The sequence below is a fragment of the Gopherus flavomarginatus genome, chromosome 1, assembly GCF_025201925.1.
Source record: "Gopherus flavomarginatus isolate rGopFla2 chromosome 1, rGopFla2.mat.asm, whole genome shotgun sequence".
NCBI lineage: Eukaryota > Metazoa > Chordata > Testudines > Testudinidae > Gopherus > Gopherus flavomarginatus.
In genome coordinates this window covers 109,900,587-109,922,394 of record NC_066617.1, presented here as the reverse complement: position 1 = coordinate 109,922,394, position 21,808 = coordinate 109,900,587, and the positions used below count along the sequence as shown (strand labels likewise).

Here is a 21,808-nt window from a genome sequence, read left to right as displayed (position 1 = left end):
TTTTATTGGACCAACCTTGGTTTGTGAGAGAGACAAGCTTTGGAGTTACATAGAGCTCTTCTTCAGATCTGGGAAAGGTACTCCCAGCATCACAGCTAAGTACAAGGTGGAACAGACTGCTTAGTGTAAGGAGTTACCACATGTTGCAAGAGACCATGCAAGATCTTTTCCCCCATAGGCATTTAACAATGGGGGTGGGGAATAGTTAGGGTAAAGGTAAGGAATTGTTGGAGTTGGACGATGGGGGATGGGAGTATGAGCTTCTAAACTGCTGACTTCCTGGTAGCTGGTTCTATTGACTTCTGCTGCTGCATGTGGGGCATTCTGTGCGATGTATTCAAGTTCTATCAAGGGCATCTGGGTATGTGGATAGAAGCCTCTTTCTAGCAGTTGTACACATCTAAATAAATAAGTACTGAGACAGAGGAAACAGCAGTGAAGACGAGGCAGAAGAGGAAGAAGGGGAAAAGGAAAGATGAGGAAGAGAGAAGGTGATGGAAATCATAAGAGGAGAAAAGGGGTGGTGATGTGAAGGAGACGGAGAGTAGGGAAGATGAATGGGAAGTCCTAGGAGAATGGAGGAGATAGTACTAATATCAGGGGAAGGGCTTAGGGCTCTAAAACAGAGCTCCCATGTTGGCTGGGGGAAGGGAGTCCTCTACAGATAAAGTAGTCTGTCAGCTTTCAGCCAGTGGTTCATCTAAGGTCTCTGCAGGCCTCATCTGCCTAGTAAAGGCAACAGCAGGTGCAGGTGGCATGTAGCGCTAGAGCCTCATCGGGTCTGGAGAGCTGCACTTAGAGTGCTTGCCTGCACAGGGCAAAGGTAGTTATGGGCCAGTAGAGATTTACACTCAGTACCAGCATGGCCTTCCACTCTGGAGAGCGACTACTGCTAAGAGCTTCCAGGTGCTTCTCACTACATCCTAGGGGATGGGAAGGAAAAACTTCCATTTCTTACTTAGATGAATTACCTCAGTTTCTGTTTAACAAAAAGCACAGAACTTTGTGGTTTGTGATGACCTTTCAATCTCTCAACAGCTCCTGAGACTTGGAATAAATATTTGGGGGGGGATTATTCCTCTGCAGTGCTGTGTACATGCACGCACTGTTATGTTGTCACAGCAACCAGGGTGCAGGGAGCAAACAGTTTCCACAGACTGACAACGGACCCAGCCATCTGGGCAGGGATTCCAAGAGAACCTTACGATACAAATGACCTGCACGTTCCTCTTGAGCCAGTGCCCCTAACTACACTATTCCCTCCAGTGCCTCCTGCTGGGAGAGACTAAGACTGGAGTAGCTCTGAGCACCTTCCCCAAGTCAGAGCTTTGGCACCATTAACTACAGCACAGTGAACCTTGCTGGATCCCAGCATAGAATTTAGAAGGTGAAACTAACTGAGACATGAATGTGTTGGCTACTTCTGGTTAGATTCCATTGTTCAGTCCCTTGAAACTGCTCACCTCCACCCTATACGCTGGGGGTTTATACAGCTTTGGTTTCTCAGCACATGTAACCTGTGTGAGCATTGGTCTTAAAGGCCTGGCAACAAGGAGCCTGTTCTTGCACTCAGCACTGTATGGAACAAAAGATTTCTGCAGAGCAAAGCAACACCCATTAGACAGCAGGAGAAGGAAATTACCATAGAAACTAGAAGATTCTGAGAAATATCAAATGGACTCAGAGAAACTGAGCTTCATGAGAGCAGACCAATTTAACTTTAATAGGACTACAGTAATACAGATACTAATGGGCCTGAACTTTCAGGGTCCGCTAGGAAGAAAAAGCTAGGCGTCATCAGACATATCATGGACAATGTCTGGCAGGGAGCAGCTTAAAGCAAATAGGAAGCTTAGATAAATTTTAAGAGAGCAAATGATAAGATATTAGGCCACTTATAACAATTATTCCGGAGGAGGTTAGGTCATTGTTCAACGTATCGTGCCCAGTTGTGGCCACCCCACCTTCAAGATGTGGCTGAGATTGAAAAAGTCTAGCGAAATGCAATGCAGAGGGATAGAGATATGGCAGGAGGATATGAGGAGTGATCAGAAACACTGTGATTATTTAGTCTGGAAAGGAGAAAATAGAGGAGAGTTGACTGAAATACTCAGAATTACTAAGGTTCCCATGAAACTAACCAGTCCCTTTTTATGCTGTCCTCCAGCATGAGAAAGCAGAAGGCTAATCACTCCTTTAAATTAGTGGCAAATAAATGTGGAAAAATCTGCCTCAGACAGACTTCCTAGACAGTTCACTGCAGTAAACTATCAGTCGTTGCAGTTTATGAAAAAAGGTCTGGATAATTATGACTGTATCACATGTAGTTATACAAGACGAGGATAATAAAGATGTAAGTTGATCACTATGAGGTCAGTAAGTAATGCCTGTCCCCTCCAACCCCAATGTACGGCATTGCATCAATGATTAGGTAAAGTTTGGTGAGAACTCGAAGCATAAGGTACCAGCTACTCCCACAGGCAGAAAACTGGACTTGATGAACTGAACTTGTACGGCGGCAACTGCCTTTAAGGCACTTCCTGGCTCTGGTGGGTCCCACTTTTAGCAAACCCTTACAACGAAGGTTAAGTCTCACTTCCATTGGAGAGAAACGGATTCAGCTTTGTCTTAAGGTCGTTTACTTTATTTTGACTACTGCCATGGTACTTCAGTAGCCAATAAACTTCAAGAAGTTTGGCAGCCCCGCCCAGAGTAATTCAGAACTTGTAGCTGTACTGCTGGGACCTAGGATGCTGTAGCATATGTTCAAGCCAGTTCTGGGAAAAGGAGGATGAGTGGCCAGACTGGCTTCAATAGACATTAAGCTGTTATGGGCAAATTCTTAGTACATGTTGTGGGGATTTATGTTCCTTACTCCTTATTGGGTGGATTTAGTGTTTTATTCCAAAGTATCAGAGTGAAATCAGTCTTCATGGTAGTGTTAAAAATTCCAGATTGGAATTCAGCTGCAGAAAATAAAGGAATCCCAAAACTGCATCTTTTCTCTGAGTAATTAGTAATATACCTGTCACCCGCTCCTGAGACATTCACTATCTCTTCCCTGGAGATGGGGATTGCTGGGTAGTGGGTGGCACAGAGCTCGCCTGCAGCATTCTGTAGAGAGGGAGAGGAGGAGTGACATTACTGGCAACTCACTGAAGTCTAGAAGCAATATTTCGACCTGGCTGATCTTGCCCACAGCTGCCTCAATACTTAGAGTCCAAATAATATTTCTTTACATTTTGAATCACATTCACTTTGCCCCTGTTTGCACCATTTTCGGGTTCGCTTTCCACCACGATTTGTGCAACTGAGTTTTACTAGCATGTAGGTCCATGTAGAGTGTGTTTTAAACTTGCATTCTTTAATTACTGAAGGGAAAGCACATTTTAAATGATCACTTTCTGTGATCACTCCACAGATATGAATCACTATATGATAGGATGGCCCTTCCTGGAGCGCCCTCCTATGTCAAGCTACAGCATGACTGAGGCACCTGCCTCAGTTTCCCTTTCAGAATCCCTAGTAACTCCTTGCAAGCTTACCCTCCTGTCCTTTGATGTGGTTTATTACCAAAAACATATTTTAAATAATCCAAAACAAAAGTACCAAACATAGTCCATTTCTCACATCCCAGTATATAGAGTCTTTAAAAATCCAATGACATGACACTCCAAATACTACACTCCAGAATTTTCCATGACACCTAGGCTTCTTGTCAGTCCTCTGCTGTCCTTCTGCCAAGACAGCCACCCCAGCCCTTAAGAGTAAGCCCTACTCTCCCCAGCAGGAACCCCCAGAGCCGTACCAGGGGAGCATCCCTCACTCCCCCGGCCCTCTTGCTGCTTCCCTGAGGCAAGCTCTTCAGTGTGGAAGGGGGTAAGCCCTGCTGCTATTTCCATCTTCAGCCCTCTCCAGCCCTGGGCTGCAACTTAGACGTCAGCAGGCAACTCCCACTGCTGCTTTCTGGCCTCCAACCTTGGTCCTCTGGCTTAGGGACACGTGCCAGCCACCAAACCCTTCTTGCTGCTCTCCTGTCTTTAGCCTTTTCCCAAAAACCAACTACAGTTTCCTTCCAGGACCGTGCACCATTCCCCTGGTGTGTGAAAGCTCTCACCTGCCCTTTTCCTGACTGACTCAGTCTGTGCTCTAAGACCGCTTTCGCTCACCAAGTCTCCTTCCTCTTTCAGATTCTCCTTGATCCTTTATAGTTAGGGCCCTACCAAATTCATGGTCAATTTCATGGTCATAGGATTTAAAAAATTGTAAGTTTCATGATTTCAGCTACTTAAATCTGAAATTTCACAATGTTGTAATTGTAGGGATCAAGGAGCTGAGGGGGAGAGGGATCACAAAGTTATTGTAGGGTGGGTTGCGGTACTGCTACCCTTACTTCTGCACTGCTTCTGGCAGGGCACTGCATTCAGAGCTGGGCGCTTGGCCAACGGCCGGTACTCTCGAGCCACCCACCTCTGAAGGCAGTGCAGAAGTAAGGGTGGCAATGCTATGACCATCCCTAAAATAACCTTGCGACCCCCTGCAGCTCCCCTTTGGACAAGACCCCCAGTTTGAGAACGCTGGTCTCCCCTGTGAAATCTGCATAGTATAGAGTCACTACTATGCTGGTGCTCCCAGACACAGGGGAATGAGAACTCCTTGCCACTCAGTTGGTCTTCTTGAGCCCCCTACCTGTTTGCGAGTTCCAGGGCACAGCGAGACACTCCCTTCCACTCTTCTGCCGCACAAGAGGACTCCATGCATGCCGAGTGTCACCACCACACAATGCAGTTGTGTCAGCAAGGGGTGGGTTAGGGTCATCGCAGTCCTGACAACATCTTCCAGCCTGGATGGCAGCTCTTTAGATAGCAATGGAAGAAAAGCTGCAACATCACTTCAGAATACAAAACTACTGACTTGAGCTTTCCATGTCATGGGATGTTGGCCTATTTGTGAGTGGTTTTCAAAGTCTAGCCTGGAGTTTACAATGCTCATGGAAAACACTGACAGCATGGACCAGAGGCAGCCTCAGAGCTGACATACTGTGCAAAATTCCCACTCACAGCTCCGCCGTGTGCTTCTCACTCCTGACCTACAACCCTCCCCATACCTGCTATTCCAATCCTGGGCTTCCACGTAGCCCCTCCAGTGCACCTCCATTCTGAAATGAGGGTACCACCTCTAATGAGTTTACACATGTGTATGTGCACAGGGGCACAAAATAACTGTCATGTTGTCAATATCTTAATGCCATTGCGTTGGTGTCAGCGTAGGGTGATGTTTCATCTCCTATAGAGACAGCATCACAGTCTGAAGACAAATACCATCATACTGTGATGCTTCATTGGGGCATCTGAAATAAACTAATGATTCTCTTTGCTTGGTTGGGCTTGTAGCGTGCATGACAAAAACAGTGACTCAAACTCTAGGATATGTAGCCAGGGCCAGCTCCAGGCACCAGCCCAGCAAGCAGGTGCTAGGGGCAGCACGTCCAGCTCTTCAGCAGCAATTCGGCGGCGGGTCCCTCACTCCCTCTCAGAGCGAAGGAACAGCTACCAAATTGCTGCCAAAGACTGAAGCGGCGGAGATCGCGATCACGGCTTTTTTTTTTTCCTTGCTGCGTCCGGCGGCAAAAACCCTGGAGCCAGCCCTGTATGTAGCAACCCCAAACCTGCAGCACTCTCTGCTGGACTAGTTTTTTGCCTTATCTGAATCAAGTTTTAGAACTTGTTGAGATTTTGTGAGGTGGTCTAGGAGCCTCATTAGTTAACCAGGGTCTTTATGTTCAGTGTATTTGTTTTAACAAACACAAAAAACAAAAAGGGACTATAATAGAAATTAATTAAAATACAAGTCTGTGTACTAACCCTGGAAAATCCATGTTCTTTCAAAACACACACAGTAGTCACCAGCTCCTCTGCTTCAGTGAACTGCAGCTTCTACGCTAGTTCATCACTCCCCTGCCCAAAGCTGGCCTTCCCTGATTCTTCGGCTTTGTAAAATCTCCAGCTGCTGTAGCTGTTTTGGTAACCAACGTTAACTCTTCTGGAGGCGGTACTATGACAAACAGCTCTGCTGCTTCTAGAAGTGCTGATTCAACACAGCGAGGGACTTGTGGTCAGTGGGAGCAGTCAGTCTGAAATGGCGGCGGGGGTGGGGAAAACCCAGCTCCTGATGCAGTGTCTAGGTTAATCTGAAAGTATTTGTCTCTCGCTACCACTTCACTGTACTGTACCTGCTGGCACAGGGTGCCCGAGAGTCCGATTTATTGCCCTTAGTTCTCGCAGATTGGGGGAGATGTAGGTCAGCGCTTTCCAGCTGTCTGAAAGGAATGGCTTAGAAGCCTTGTTCTCATCTGTTGGCTCATAGCACACTTCAAAAAAACATTGTAGTTGGTTAGCTGATGTAACAATCTCTCTGCTTCAGGACAGACAGCTATTTGGAATGCTCATTGTGATTTTTACAATGTTTGGTATCTACACTTTATTATAGCTTGGAAAGGATAGGCTATCTTCAATCTCCCTTTCTACTGCAACAGTAATGATTAAACTGCTTCTGGCTCTTGGGTGATGCGATGAGAGGCACAGTCAGGAATGGGCATTTAGTTCGATAGACAGGCCAGTGAGCCAGCCAGCCAGCAGGAGCTATCTTTGTAGTCGCTGCTCACTGGCTGAGTCTAGAGAACTGTCTCCCCCTGCAGAGCTTACTTCTGAAGAAGGTGGGGGAACAATTCTGAAGTCTTAAGACGGGTTGTGAAGAGTCTTCAGCAAACCAAGATTTTCACAGGGAGCGGGGGTGGGGGGCCAGAATCGTTTTTTAAAACAGGTAAGTTAAAATGTATTGCTTTGCTGAATGCCACAAACCATGGGAGGCATATAGCGTACAAGTCTGTGCCTGCCTCAGCTTTCAGCTTAGCATTTCAGTTCACCTTTAACCTTTGCTGGTTTTCTGTCAGTGCTAGGGGTTGTAGATGTTACCCTGATAGAAATCTGACATAGTTGCAGAATAAGAAAAACTAAGAATATATGAAATATGTTTTTAAAAAAACATGGGGAAAGAGGGGAATAACTTGAGATGCAAGATAGTGTTGGTGCCTTCAACTCTCAGTCTCTCACTGAAGTTAGCAGGAGCAGAGGATGCTCAGCACCTTGCGGGCCATGTTTCAGAACACGCAGGATTATGCCCCAAGGGGTCGGCTTGCAGTGAGTTCTCCTTACCGGGTATCTGGTGCTCTGTAGCAATTTCACAGACGTACTGAATGGTGGCAACTGGCACGTTCCCATCAATACATACCAGTGGGGCCAAGCACAGACTCTCCTTGAACCTGGACACCTAGTGAAAATGCAGAACACAGAACAGGGGCAGCTTGATCCAGCTTGACTCAACTGGACAAGAATGAAATATGCCAACCTAGCACATCTTGCTGATTGACCCAGGTGGCTAGGATGTATTTGCAATATCAGTTTTTGTGGAAACTATTAGACACAGGCTTGACGTGAACCAAGAAGAGCATTTTCCTAGAGAAAGCAGGTCTTACAGGTTCTCAATTTTTTAACTTCTATTTCCCATCCTCCAGGATCAAGCCTTGTACCAGACCAGCCTGTCCTCACAGAGGAAGGTTGCTGGTGGCTCCCACTTAAGATCTTTACTGCTGCTCCTATATCAACTGAAGGTCTCTAGTGAGCAAAATGAGATGCTTCCTCCTCTTGGATTTCCAGTAGGGTGCCTCTACAGAGCTCCCAATCTCAGCTAGACCAGAGAGCAAGGGACCAAATCTCATTCTCAGATCCCCATGTGTCAGTCCATTGCAATACCAACACTAAATTGCAGGACCATCTTGGAGAGGAGCCATTAAAATTTACAATATGTCTCATGGTCAAGCCAGAATGATTAGAGAGGGCAGTTTATTCAGACCCTTGAAAATATTTTATTTCAATCGCAGCTAGACACCTAAATATCTTTTGAGATCTGGCCCTTTTCAAACAACTGTTCTAAACCAAAACAATAGAAATAACAGGCCACATTCAGAGTTGATATAAACAAATGCACCAGGTCTGAATTCAGCCCAACATATTTTCCTCATCTCTCTCTGAAACCTTGTGAAGGTATAAATAGAAGATATGAGTACAAAGGTGACAAAAGACTGATCTGAGTTAGGAGAGGACATCCCAACATATAATGGTAACAGACCCATCAGTCTAGCACCAAATTCCTTTATCATAATGAGTACCTGCCACTCAAGAAATCCTACCAAATGTACTACCTGCATATGAAGTCTATGCTGAAATTCAGAAGGAAAAGAGGTTCGCATTCAACCCATTTGGGGAGAAGAGCTAGCTAGAAATTGCCTGCACATTATGAAGGCCAAGAAGAAACCACCAAAACCAGACCAACTTTCTAGCCAAGACTTTCAGAAGTGGGGTGCCTAAAGTTAGGCTCCAAATGCCATATTTAGCTAATGGGAGCCTCTAGATACTCACTACCTTGGAAAATCAGACCACTTTTTAGGAGCATAAATATGGACACCGGAGTCTAATTTTAAGCACTGTCTTAAGCCTTTGAGCTCCTCTGTGTGTTGCACTGAACATATCCCACTCACAGGCCTTCAGACTCCCATATTCTTACTTAACTCTCTATATTCCTGCGTCTTCAAATCATTCCCCTTCTCTCTCTGTGTTTGTGTCTATTACTCCATTTGCAAGCCTTCAGATGCCCCCAATTTTTTATTGTTAACTGGCCTTTAAACATCCATTCAGGGAATCATATTTCCCCTCTGCCTTTATCTCTCAGGTCTGAGGCCTCACCTCAGTGCAATCTTTCCCTCCAGTGAGAACGGAATTGAGATTCTCTTCAGCATGCATCATCTCTGCTGCTCCCTAATTACCCAAAGGGGTCACAGGTGTGAGATCAAGATTTCCTTCTCCCAGGGGCTCAAGATACTGTCTCTACGGTACTTCCAGATCTTGACCACCTCGGGGGTGAATGGCAGCAGAGAGCAGAGGGACTGATCACTTAAGTAAGCAGCCCAGCATTTCTTGTTACTTTTTATTGTTAACTGGCCTTTAAACATCCATTCAGGGAATCGAAATATTAAGGTACAACATTTTAGCAAACGCTTCCTATCACAGGAAGCCATCTCCCTCAACCCTGGCATACCTGAGGCAGACGTACAGAATTCAGAGACACTGCGGGAATGTGTGTCCCAGCCCTGCTGTGGCTCTTTCTGGCTGGCGTGACAACACATTGCACAAATGGCTGCCATAGACTTCCGTCCCTGCTCCAGTGGTCTCTCTCTCACACGTCTCTGCTAAATTTCCTTGACGTAAACATCACCACAATGGATCTTTCAGCAGTAGCTAGGTTCAGAGTTTCCATTGGTTATTTTGCAAAGCTCATGAGGATTAACCCATCATATAAAGGTTTTGTTTTCCTGTCTGATGGAAAGGGGTAGGGAGGGGAAGGGTGGAGATGGAAGTGGGAGCAATGACCACTTCCCCCCCCCCAGGAATTCTGAACCTCCTGGGGGTCCTGCTGATAAGTAAATTACACTTGCCTTCCAAATCACCATCAGTTGTTAAGTACAGGCTCTTGTTTTGTCAATAGTGGAATTAGTGGGGGAAGCAGGTAGGGCTGTGGGGGTTTGTTTGAATCAACATCACTTCCATTAGTGTCCTGAAACCTTCCCTAACCACCAGGCTGAGAAGCAGAATCTGTTTAGCTGTGTTTAAATAGCTCAGCATGTAGAAACAGAGGACAGGGGAGTAGAGAGAAGGTGATGGGACAGGAAAATGGGCTTTGGGGGCTCTATCCATGCTACCTATTTTGGTTTCCAAAGGAGAAACACCATCTCCAGGCTGGTGGGCATGAAGTTACTGGGGGCTCAAAGGGGCCTAGAGAAATAGGCTGCCTTGAATTAGTTTTCGAGACGTCTGTGGCATAGACATTGTGGCTAGGGCAGCATTGATGACCCTCAGTTGGGAAAAGAATGTTTTCTGTTTCCATCTGGCTAGCTGGATATAAGTAGCTTTGGCTGGCCAGCAGCTTGCTGCAGTGCCATTTCACTGAGCCAAGTTTGAGGCTACCCTTAGGGTTCCACAGTTGATGCTGCTTTCAGTATGCTGCCACTTGCAATGTATAATGATGTTATCTAGGCATCCTCCACCCACACACACATTATCTCGCACCCTTGCACTAGATGCTTGCTGCTGTCACACATCCAGCCTCCTCCTCATGAATGAAGGAGTATAGGTCAGAGGGCGTCCTTACGTATTGCTCTGTTATCTGCTGGTGGATGTCCATGTCTCCCAAGCCAAGGCTGAGCTCCCCGCTGCCTGTAATCACTGCACAGTAGGTAGCTGTACTGTGCCCTGCAAGCTGAAGGACTCCTGCCATGTCCTAAAACAGGAGGAAAAGTCATAAATGGAGTAAATTTCCCATCTCTGCCATACTCAGCTGACTTCAGGTTTCTCTTCCCCCAGCAGACAGCTTCGTGGCAGCCCACCTATCTGTTCTTGGTTTCACATCCTCCCTATCTTGAGCTGAGCAACATCAGTGAGGAATCCTATAATACCCAACGTGGACAGTACTGGTTGGTGGTTTGTTTTTCATGGGTGTAAGGCACCCAGGCTCCATGGAGATGGGTGCCTTATACATTATTTAGCAAAGGAAGTGACAGATCTCTCCAACAGAGTTTGGTAGAGCCCTGCTCCCACCCCTTTCTGATGCTTTGCCTGAGGAAGGAAGGGGATCTCTGACTTCTGGTATTTATATGGATGATGAGCCAGACACATCCCAGTGATGCACAATACAGTTAGTGGGTTAAAGAAAGCCGGCTAGTTCCCTCCCAGTCCCTGCAGTTTTGGTCCAATGTTCTAATGCAAGCAAGTACCGCTAAGCTATTATCCCAGGTAGATTTGTTCTGCCTGCATTCAGGAGAATGATGACACAGGTTAGAGAGCTGTGTACATTTGGATGAGGGTAGAGGATTATACACATGCAACTCTGGGGTTTCTGTACACCAAAGAAGTTCAATTATCATCTGTCTTCCTCTGGGGAACTGTCATTGCATGACCTACCATGTGACGACAGTAACGCAAGATTGACTCTGAATGTTCATCCTTCCCCAGAGCTGAGATAAAGAGAGGGGTCTTCCCAAGACGGCTTAAACAATCTATAAAAACAAAAGGCAAAGGAGCAAGATTATAATCCCAGCAGAGGACCGCACACTTGAGCGCAAATTCCAACCGGCGAATCTTTGAGCATTTGTAGGAAGGTCCTTCTTGGAAAAACTGGTGCCCTTCTCCACACCCACCAGTCCCTTGCTAGTATGTCTTCAGCAGAACTCTCTATCAGGGCTTCCTGTGGCTGCCCATCAGTCTGTCTGGCATGGGAAAAAGACAAGTTGATATGCTGGTCTTCTGCCACAGAAACTACTGGCTGTGTGGCTAGTTTGAATTGGTAATGGGGGAAGTGGAGAGGTGGGCAAGGGAAGAAACACTCCCAAACAACACCTTTCTTCTTTGGGATCCCACCAGCAGAAGTGCAACCCAGAGTTCCCTCCTATCATTTCTATGCATGGACTCTGTGAATATGTCTACACTGCATTTTGTCTACACTCCAAGCCTGGGTTGACAGACTTAGAATAGTGCTCTAAAAATGGCTGTGTAGACAGCACTTTGTGGCTTGGATTCTGAAGTCTATGGAAGGGGATGGGCTTCAGGACCCGAGTTCCAGCCTCAGCTGCACCTTCAGAGTGCCATCTACACAGCTATTTTTAGAGCACTAGCGCAAGCCCCGCTAACCTGAATCTATCAACTCAGACTGGGAGACTTGCTCCAAAATGCTGTGTAGACATACCTTACAACTGCTAGACTTCTCACTCCACTGCTCCAGCTGTACCTTGGACTAGAACTGACTTCTAGAGGAGAATGTTTCCCAAGCTGTCACAAATATTTCACTGGCATGGAGGGGTTTTTTAAAGCCAATCCATTCCTTGCTCTGAGGTGATGGCAGATTCACGTTAGCATGATTTGGGGACTGAATGCAAAGCTTAAACTTCAGGGTTCACAGATTCTAAGGCCAGAAGGAACCACTGAGATCATCTAGTCTGACCTCCAGTATAACACAGGCCAGAGAACTTCTCCAAAATAATTCCTAGAGTAGATCTTTTAGAAAAACATCCAATCTTGATTACGGTCTGTAAGCACCTACGTGGGGAACAAATATTTGGTAATGGACTCTTCAATCTAGCAGAGAAAGGTCGAACAGGATCCAATGGTCGGAAGTTGAAATAGACAAATTCGGACTGGAAATAAGGCATAAATGCTTAGCAGTGAGGGTAATTAACAATTGGAAGAACTTACCAAAGGTTATGGTGGATTCTCCACCATTGACAATTTTTAAACCAAGTCACTCCTTAACCTTCTCTTTGATAAGCTAAATAGATTGAGCTTATTGAGTCTATCACTATAAGGCACATTTTCTAATCCTTTAATCATTCTCGTGTCTCTTCTCTGAACTGTCTCCAATTTATCAACATCCTTCTTGAATTATGGACACCAGAACTTTGGAGATAGTATTCCAGCAGCAGTCAAACCAATGCCAAATACAGAGGTGAAATAACTTCTCTGCTCATACATCAGTTACATTAGGTGTTTTTTCTTTAAACCTTCTCTCCTTTCCCCAAGTAAACAAAATATCAAGCTCTGCACATTATGGCACTGGTAATTCCAATAATCTAAACCTGAACTACTGGAGTGGTGCCAAGGACTTCACAGCACATATCTTATTAGGTCACCCTAATGATCACAGCCTTGATGGTCCCTTTGTCTGCTTCTCCCACAGATATTTCCATGCTTGCCCGTTATGCTTGGAATGTCCTCCCCGAGTTAATTTCTAAAGCTACTGTGGCTCCTGTAGGAAGTCAGCTAACTAATGCTGATTAGGTTTACAGCAGTTATCAGGGAAGACTGATGTTTGTTGGTTTAATTCTGATTTTGGAGCCACTGCTCTGTGAAGTAGTTACTGCATGTAATTGCAAGACCTTATTTGCATTACCCTTCCTGACTTCCAGCCCTCCCCTTCTATTTCTTGTAACGTCCATTTATTGCGTCTGGTTTCCTAATAGATTGTAAGCTCTTCAAGGCATGGACTGTGTCCACTTGTGGGTTTGTACAGTGTCTAGCACTGTGCGGCTCTGATCCTGATTGAGGCTTAGTCACTCCTGCAATACAAACAATACACAACAAACCATTATTTGACTGCCCCCACAAACAAAAGCCACCAATAAGCACCTGCCAGGTTTCTCCCCACACCTCCGAAAGATTGGCTCACTTGCCCAGCGTTTGTCTGTCCGCCAGCCTGCAAGAGTAAATTGCAAGTTAGTAGAGTTGGGTAAGTTGAATAGAACAGACAGAATTTCTTTGAATATGTTTAAAGTGCTTCTGAAATGATAGGCTTGACACAGCTGTGGAGACTGATGTCCTCTAGCTTCAGAACAGAAAACTGTGCACGCTTTCTTATCCTACCCACCTGCTTCAACTCTGAGCAGAAAGGACCACTCCTGGTGTAGATCAGAGGGCAGTTCATGCTTCTAGTTCAGTGTTTCCCAAACTGTGTTCCGCAGAACACTGGGGTTCCGCACGATGTGAATAGGGGTTCCGTGAAAGAATCATAATTAGAAAAAAGGGTCTTTACGTTTTTTTTTTAATTTTAAATTTGGCATATTTAAAACGTAGTTTACAACTCTTTTTGAATGACTATAGTTTAACATAGAACTCTTTTTTCTGGTTATTGATAAATCTCGTATTGAATATCATGGTGTAAAAAGAACGTGGCACGCAAGCATGTTGACGTCTACCCCTTTCGGGCACGTTTCAGTTAGTGACATCGTACCCCTTCCACTCAAGGCTGCGTGAACTGCAGTGGTATGTACACACCATTCTCTTTACGCCATGTTGAATATAACTTATTCACTCAACACGTTCAAACCTGTGGGTCTTTACCGTGTGTGCGATAAGTACAACTAAACTAGCTTCGCTTGAAACAATATAAATATTTGTGACAAACAAAATTTGACAAAAATCAGTATTTCTAAATATTGTTACTAAACTTAATCACCATGGATTTGTGGCTAAAAGAAGGAACTTTGAAATGAAAAGCAAGTTCTTCTGGTACTCCAACTGTGGCCGAAATGAACAAGCAAAATATTGTGACACTTCAAAGTGAGGATGAACAATCGCAATCTTTTGTTGCCGAAAAATCTGTTAGTACTAGTGAGTTATCCAAGGTGAAAGAATTTCCACTGAAGTATATCAAAAAACAAGGAGAAGCAGGTGTTAAAAGACCAAAACAAAAGTATGATGAAAGTTATTTGTCTTTTGGTTTTACGTGTGTTGGAAATAAAGATGTTCCTGAAGCACAGTGCGTCATGTGCAACAAAATACTAGCAAACAATTCATTGGCTCCTGCTCAACTTCGTAGGCATTTGGAAACCAAGCATGTTGAATACAAAGATAAAAGTTTTTTCAAGAGGAAGCATGACTCACTTGGAAATTGTAAACTTTCGATGATTAAAATTGCTAAAACAGACAACAAAAGTGCAACAGAGGCATCTTATTGAGTAAGTTACCGTATAGCGCTTGCACTATTGGAGAAACGCTTATCAAGCCTTGTGCAAAAGATATTGTAATGTGCATGTTGAGTGAGCAGTCTGGTAAAAAAATTGATGCTGTACAGTTGTCAAATAATACTGTTGCACACAGTATTAAAGATCTTGCCGATGACATAGAAAAAGAGCTAGTTTGCCGACTAAAAATTTGCCATGAGTATTCATTGCAACTAGATGAGTCCACTGACATTTCAGGACGTGCTGTGCTACTAGTATATGTCCATTATAGTGTGACAGACCCAGACCAGTGGGGTACAGGAGTCTGGTAGAGGGCAAATATACTGATTACTGGCTGAGTAGTTTTCTGTTCCCTGAGTGACCAGAGCAGGGGCTGCACTAGAGTACTCAGGAACCTGCTAGAACCAGTTAAGACAGACAGGCTGATTAGAACACCTGCAGCCAATCAAGGCAGGCTAATCAGGGCACCTGGGTTTAAAAAAGGAGCTCACTCCAGTCAGGCGAGGAGGAGCCAGAGGAGAGGAAGTGTGTGTGAGGAGCTGGGAGCAAGAGGCACAAGGAGCTGAGAGTGAGAGGCTGTGCTCCTGGAGGACTAAGGAGTACAAGCGTTATCAGACACCAGGAGGAAGGTCCTGTGGTGAGGATAAAGAAGGAGTTTGGAGGAGGCCATGGGGAAGTAGCCCAAAGAGTTGTAGCTGTCATGCAGCTGTTACAAGAGGCACTATAGACAGCAGCAATCCACAGGGCCCTGGGCTGGAACCCGGAGTAGAGGGCAGGCCCGGGTTCCCCCCAAACCTCCCAACTCCTGATCAGACACAGGAGGAGTTGATCCAGACTGTGGGGAAGATCACTGAGGTGAGCAAATCTGCCAATAAGCGCAGGACCCACCAAGGTAGAGGAGGAACTTTGTCACAACTGGTGTCAGGCGTGGGATTTGATGTGCACAGTGCGGCAGAAGAAGGAAGGTGATTTAAAAAAAAAAGATAGAGGGTTTTTTTTTTTTCCACCACAATGGATGACTTAGTACGGGCATTGATATAAGCTCCGGCAGCCCAGCAGGAGGCTACCCGTGTCCAGGCAGCTGCCCAACAGGAGGCCGTGCGGCTGCAGCAAGAGACTAATCGCCTGCTGATGGACCAGGCTTCTCAAGACTGGGTTGTGTTGCGGGAACTGGTAAACCAGGTAAAGACCCTTATAGAGCTGAACCGCTGCCATGATGGGACGCAGATCATACAGGCCAGCCATTAGCTGCAGAAAATGACGCAGGAGGATGATGCAGAGGCATACCTTCTGGCCTTTGAGAGGACAGCCCTACGGGAGGCCTGGCCTCGAGATCAGTAGTCTGGCATCCTTGCCCCATTCCTGTGTGGGGAGGCCCAGAAGGCTTACTATGATCTGCCTGAAGAGGCTGCAGCAGACTACCCCCGGCTGAAAGCAGAGATCCTGGCCAGATCTGGGGTAACGACCGCAGTGCGAGCCCAACAATATCATAAGTGGAGGTACCAGGAAAACAAAACTCCGCGGTCCCAATTGTATGACCTCATCCATCTCACACGAAAGTGGTTGCGAATGGAGTCCCAGAGTCCGGAAGAGATACTAGAGGTTCTGGTCATCGACCGATACTTGAGGGGACTACTACCAGACCTTCGTGCCTGGGTAAGCCAGAACGAACCCTCCACCTATGATGAGGTTGTTGCACTGGTAGAGAGGTGAAGGATGGGGAGGGAGCTGACCCGACCAGTTAAGGAAGAGGCACCCCGGGTTAAACTAGCAACACCAAGCCCTAGAGCTCGGGTGACTGGGCCACCAGGAGGGCCCAGGTGGAAAAAGAGAGGGGCTGAAGGCCCACCAGAGGCCACAAAGAGTTGAAGCACAGAGGGAGAAGAGGATCATGATGTTAGATTGCCCAAACCAAGAGACCAGGGAATGCCTAGGGCTCCATACAGATGTTATGCCTGTGGGGAGTGGGGACATATAGCTGCACAGTGTCCCAATGCTGAGGAGTCGATGCCGTGTAACCTGGGGAACTGGGCAGACTCATGCTCCCTAATGCACCTTGTGGGGGTCTCACTAACCCCACATATGTACACCAGACCAGTGAAACTAAATGGGGTAGAGACCGCGGCACTGGTTGATTCGGGGAGTGCTATCACGCTTGTCTCGGGGAAGCTCGTCAAGTGTAGTCAGCTGCTGCGGGCTAAGCATACAGGGATAACATGCGTCCATGGGACAGTTGGTTATTACCCCACCATCCCAGTAAAACTCGAGATTCAGGGGAACACTACTGAGGTAGCAGCAGGTGTAGTCCCTAAACTCCCATACCCGGTGCTCATAGGGAGGGACTTCCCAGGGTTTGGAAACTTACTCTCAGTAGGAGGATTGGAGGAAAAGGGGAACCCTGAAGTTAGTGAGGCATCCACAGTAGACTGTCAACCCCCAGTCTTCTCTGAAATATCCCCAGATTTATTTTCCGTTTCCAGACAGGGTAGAAAGTCAAAAAGGGAAAGGAGGGCAGCTAAGGCCTTGGGAACCCGAATACTGACTCAAAGCCAGAGGGTCGCTCTCGTAGGTAGGCAGACCTGAGCAGCTGAAAAGGAGGCCACCCAGGAAGGAGAAGCTCCTGAGTCTGACCCCCACCCTAATGCTTCTGAACCAGTAGAGGCAACAGAGACTGGGCCCCTAGATCTTGGGCAGATTAGCTCCAGGAGAGGAAATTTTGGACTGGACCAGGCTGAAGACCCAAGGTACGACAACATTAGGAAGGAGGTGACTGAAATAGATGGGGTCCCCGTGGAAGGGAAAACCCAGGGACCAGGACCCTAATTCATAATGAAGAAGAATCTCTTGTACCGGGTTGCACCAGTACAGGGGCAGAAGGTACAGCAAATCCTAGTACCTCAAAACCACCAGAACGCTATATTAAGTCTTGCTCATAGTCATCTTTTTGGGGGGCATTTGGGGGTAAAGAAGACCCTGGCACGAGTCCTACAACGTTTCTTCTTGCCCGGAGTACATGAAGAAGTGTGGAGGTACTGTGTGTCCTGCCCGGAATGTCAGCTGCACAGTTCCCATCCCCACCTGAGGGCACCTTTAGTACCCCTTCCCATCATAGAAGTCCCCTTTGAGCAAATAGCCATGGACCTAGTGGGACCCCTGGAGAAGATGGCTCGGGGCCACCAATATATACGTGTTGTTTTGGACTATGCTACTCGCTACCGAGAAGCCGTCCCCCTGTGGAACACAGCCTCTAAAACGATAACCAAAGAGTTGGTGGGGATCTTTGCCCGAGTAGGGCTACCAAAAAAGATATTAACAGACCAAGGAACCTCATTTATGTCAAAGCTAATGAAGGACCTCTGTATGCTGCTCCATATACATACCCTGAGAACTTCAGTCTACCATCCGCAGACTGATGGGTTGGTAGAAAAGTTTAACCGAACCCTCAAGGCTATGATACGGAAGGTGGTAAGTCGGGACGGGAAGGATTGGGACACCCTACTAGCCTATCTTATGTTCGCTATCCGGGAGGTACCTCTGGCCTCAACTGGGTTTTCTCCCTTCGAGTTATTATACGGGCGTCACCCCCGTGGCATACTGGATATCGCCAAAGAGATCTGGGAAGAGGAACCCAATGAGTGGAGAAATATAATAGAACATGTAATACAGATGCGAGACCAGATAGCGCGGGTCACCCCTATTGTACGGAAACATTTGGAAAAGGCACAGGAGGCCCAGAGAACCCATTACAATCGCCAGGCAAAAGTCCGACAGTTCCAACCAGGGGATAGGGTGATGGTATTGGTACGCACGGCAGAAAGCAAGCTTTTGGCCCAATGGCAGGGACCCTATGAGGTGGTTGAACCCGTGGGCGAAGTAACCTAAAAGGTGCGGCAACCAGGACGCTGAAAACAAGAACAGATTTATCACATCAACCTTCTGAAACCCTGGCATGCACAGGAGGTGTGCATAACTGTCCAAAAAGACCTAACCCAGGAAAACAAGCCTTCCAAACAGGTGAGAGTGTCTCCCGATTTAACACCAGACCAGAAGAATGAGGTGTCTGAGATGATCTTCCAGAACCAAGATGTGTTCTCGGCAAAACCAGCTTGAACAACTGAGACATATCACCACATTGTCGCGAACCCTGGGGCCAGAATAACATTGAGGCCCTATCGGGTGCCAGCGGCCAAAAGGGAGGAAATAAAAGCAGAAGTAAAAAAAAAGTTGGAGTTGGGGATCATCGAAGAATCCCACAGTCAGTGGTCCAGCCCAATCATGCTGGTGCCCAAACCTGATGGCACCACAAGGTTTTGCAACGACTTCTGGCGACTAAACAAAGTATCCCAGTTCGATGCATACCCCATACCTCGCATAGATGAGCTAGTGGACCATCTGGGTAATGCCTGATATTTGACTACTCTAGACTTGACAAAGGGGTACTGCCAGATTCCCCTTGCAGAAGATGCAAAGGAAAAGACTGCGTTCTCTACACCAGAGGGTCTTTTTCAATATACTGTCCTCCCTTTTGGACTACATGGGGCCCCAGCTACTTTCCAGCATCTCATGGACAAGCTATTACACCCGCATAACAGTTATGCTGCTGCCTACTTGGACGATGTGATCATTCATACCCCAGACTGGGAAACCCACCTAGAGAAGGTGGAAGCAGTCCTTGATACCTTCAGGCGAGCTGGCCTTACAGCAAACCCTGTCAAGTGCGCTGTAGGGTTTACAGAGGCCAGATATCTTGGCTACATTTGTGGGAAAAGGTCTAGTAAAACCCCAAGTGACCAAGTTGGAGGCTATCCAAAATTGGCCCCAACCACGTCGCAAGAAACAAGTCCGGGCATTCCTAGGTGTAGTGGGGTATTACCAATGATTTACCCCCACTTTGCCACAAGGGCAAGCCCCTTGACAGACCTAGTGAAAGCCCGTGGACCTGATCTGGTGAGATGGTCTGACACAGCAGAGGAAGCATTCACAGACCTACGGACTGCCCTCTGCACTAAACTTGTACTGATAGCCCCTGATTTCACCAAGGAATTTATCCTGCAGACAGATGCATTGGAAGTAGGGTTGGGAGCCGTTCTATCACAGATGGTCGGGGAGGAGGAACACCTAATTCTCTACCTCAGTAGGAAACTCCTTCCGAGGGAACAAAAATATGCAGTGGTGGAGAGAGAGTGCCTCGCCGTAAAATGGGCCATGGAAGCATGGCGCTACTACTTGCTCGGGCGCAGATTTGTCCTTGTGACCGACCATGCCCCTCTTCAATGGATGCAGCAGAACAAGAAGAACACAAGGGTGACCAGGTGGTTCTTATCCCTCCAACCTTTCCAGTTCCGTGTGCAACACAGAGCAGGGAGCCGTCACGGCAATGCTAATGGCTTGTCACATGTGCACTGTCTGGCTTCCCAAGCTGCCCAACCCCTTGGTGTTGAGCAGGGGGGAAGGATATGTGACAGACCCAGACCAGTGGGGTACAGGAGTCTGGTAGAGGGCAAATATACTGGTCACTGGCTGAGTAGTTTTCTGTTCCCTGAGTGACCAGAGCAGGGGCTGCACTAGAGTAATCAGGAACCTGCTAGAACCAATTAAGGCAGATAGGCTGATTAGATCACCTGCAGCCAATCAAGGCAGGCTAATCAGGGCACCTGGGTTTAAAAAGGAGCTCACTCCAGTCAGGTGAGGAGGAGCCAGAGGAGAGGAAGTGTGTGTGAGGAGCTGGGAGCAAGAGGCACAAGGAGCTGAGAGTGAGAGGCTGTGCTCCTGGAGGACTAAGGAGTACAAGCGTTATTAGACACCAGGAGGAAGGTCCTGTGGTGAGGATAAAGAAGGTGTTTGGAGGAGGCCATGGGGAAGTAGCCCAGGGAGTTGTAGCTGTCATGCAGCTGTTACAAGAGGTACTATAGACAGCAGCAATCCACAGGGCCCTGGGCTGGAACCCGGAGTAGAGGGCGGGCCCGGGTTCCCCCCAAACCTCCCAACTCCTGATCAGACACAGGAGGAGTTGATCCAGACTGTGGGGAAGATCACTGAGGTGAGCAAATCTGCCAATAAGCGCAGGACCCACCAAGGTAGAGGAGGAACTTTGTCACAATAGATTTAATAATATTATTGAAGAGGACCTGCTCTTATGTGAATCTCTGCAGAGCAACACAACTGGAGAAGAAATATTCAACAGCATCAATAATTTTATCAGAAAGCATGAAGTTAGTTGGGGAAAATGTATTGATGTATGTACTGACGATGCTCGGGCAACGATTGGTAAGATGAAGGGAGCTGTAACACGAATCATAAGTGTGGCACCAGAAAGCACTAAGAGCCATTGTGTTTTACACAGACTGGCACTTGCAGTTAAAAAAATACCAGCATATCTGAAAATTGTGCTCTACGAAGCAGTACAAATTATCAATTTTGTCAAATCTCAACCATTTCAATCCAGGTTATTTAAAATTTTGTGTGAGGAAATGAGTAGTCAGCACAAAGTGCTTCTTTTACATACGGAAATGAGGTGGCTATCCAGAGGAAAAGTGCTTGTGAGATAGGCGGTGGGTTATATGGGATCGAGGTGCCCAGGCTCCAGGAATATTCAGGGCCGGGTGCCCTGCTCCAGCAATATTTGGAGCTGGGTCTGTCCCCTGGCCCTGCTTGAATCAGGCCCCGGCCCCGGCCCCCGCGGGTCTCCTCTCACCGCCCCGCCCCTCCGCGTCCCTGCCTGGAGCGGGTCCCGTCCTCCGCCTTCCACCCCTCCCCCTGCTTCCCACCTCCGCCGTGTCCTTGCCTGTTCACGCTGCCAGAGATCGGCTCCCGGCAGAACTGCTGTCTGCTGCCCCAGGGTCCTAGTGCCAGCCATCCACTAATGGCAAGGCAGGCTGCCCTTACCCTGCCCTAGCCCTGAGCCTCTCCAACGCCCCAAACCCTCATCCTCAGCCCCAACCCTCATCCCCCTGCACCCTGATCCTCTGCCCCAGCCAGAGCCCTCATCCCCCCGCACCCTGAGCCTCTGCCCCAGCTCTGAGCCCCCCCGCATCATGAACCCCTCATCCTCAGCCCCAACCCTCATTCCCCTGCAGCCTGATCCTCTGCCTCAGCGTGCACCACCTCCCCCTTCCTAGACCCTCACCCCTAGCCAAGCCTGCACCCAAACTCCATCCCAAAGCCTGCACCCCTCAACCCCTCCTG

The 21,808-nt window shown here is 47.3% G+C and overlaps 1 protein-coding gene across 1 annotated transcript in view; it reads right to left on the bottom strand.

The window, feature by feature from the left end:
- LOC127031558 (uncharacterized) overlaps positions 1 to 21,808 on the bottom strand; it is a 52,728-nt gene that overhangs the window by 2,685 nt on the left and 28,235 nt on the right. The window contains exons 12-18 of the mRNA XM_050918491.1: positions 13,290 to 13,356; positions 11,073 to 11,167; positions 10,264 to 10,392; positions 7,215 to 7,329; positions 6,233 to 6,370; positions 4,690 to 4,856; positions 3,026 to 3,114 (exon numbers count right to left, since the gene is read on the bottom strand). Coding sequence (XP_050774448.1) covers positions 3,026 to 3,114; positions 4,690 to 4,856; positions 6,233 to 6,370; positions 7,215 to 7,329; positions 10,264 to 10,392; positions 11,073 to 11,167; positions 13,290 to 13,356 — 800 coding nt within the window. The remainder of the gene's footprint in view (positions 1 to 3,025; positions 3,115 to 4,689; positions 4,857 to 6,232; positions 6,371 to 7,214; positions 7,330 to 10,263; positions 10,393 to 11,072; positions 11,168 to 13,289; positions 13,357 to 21,808) is intronic.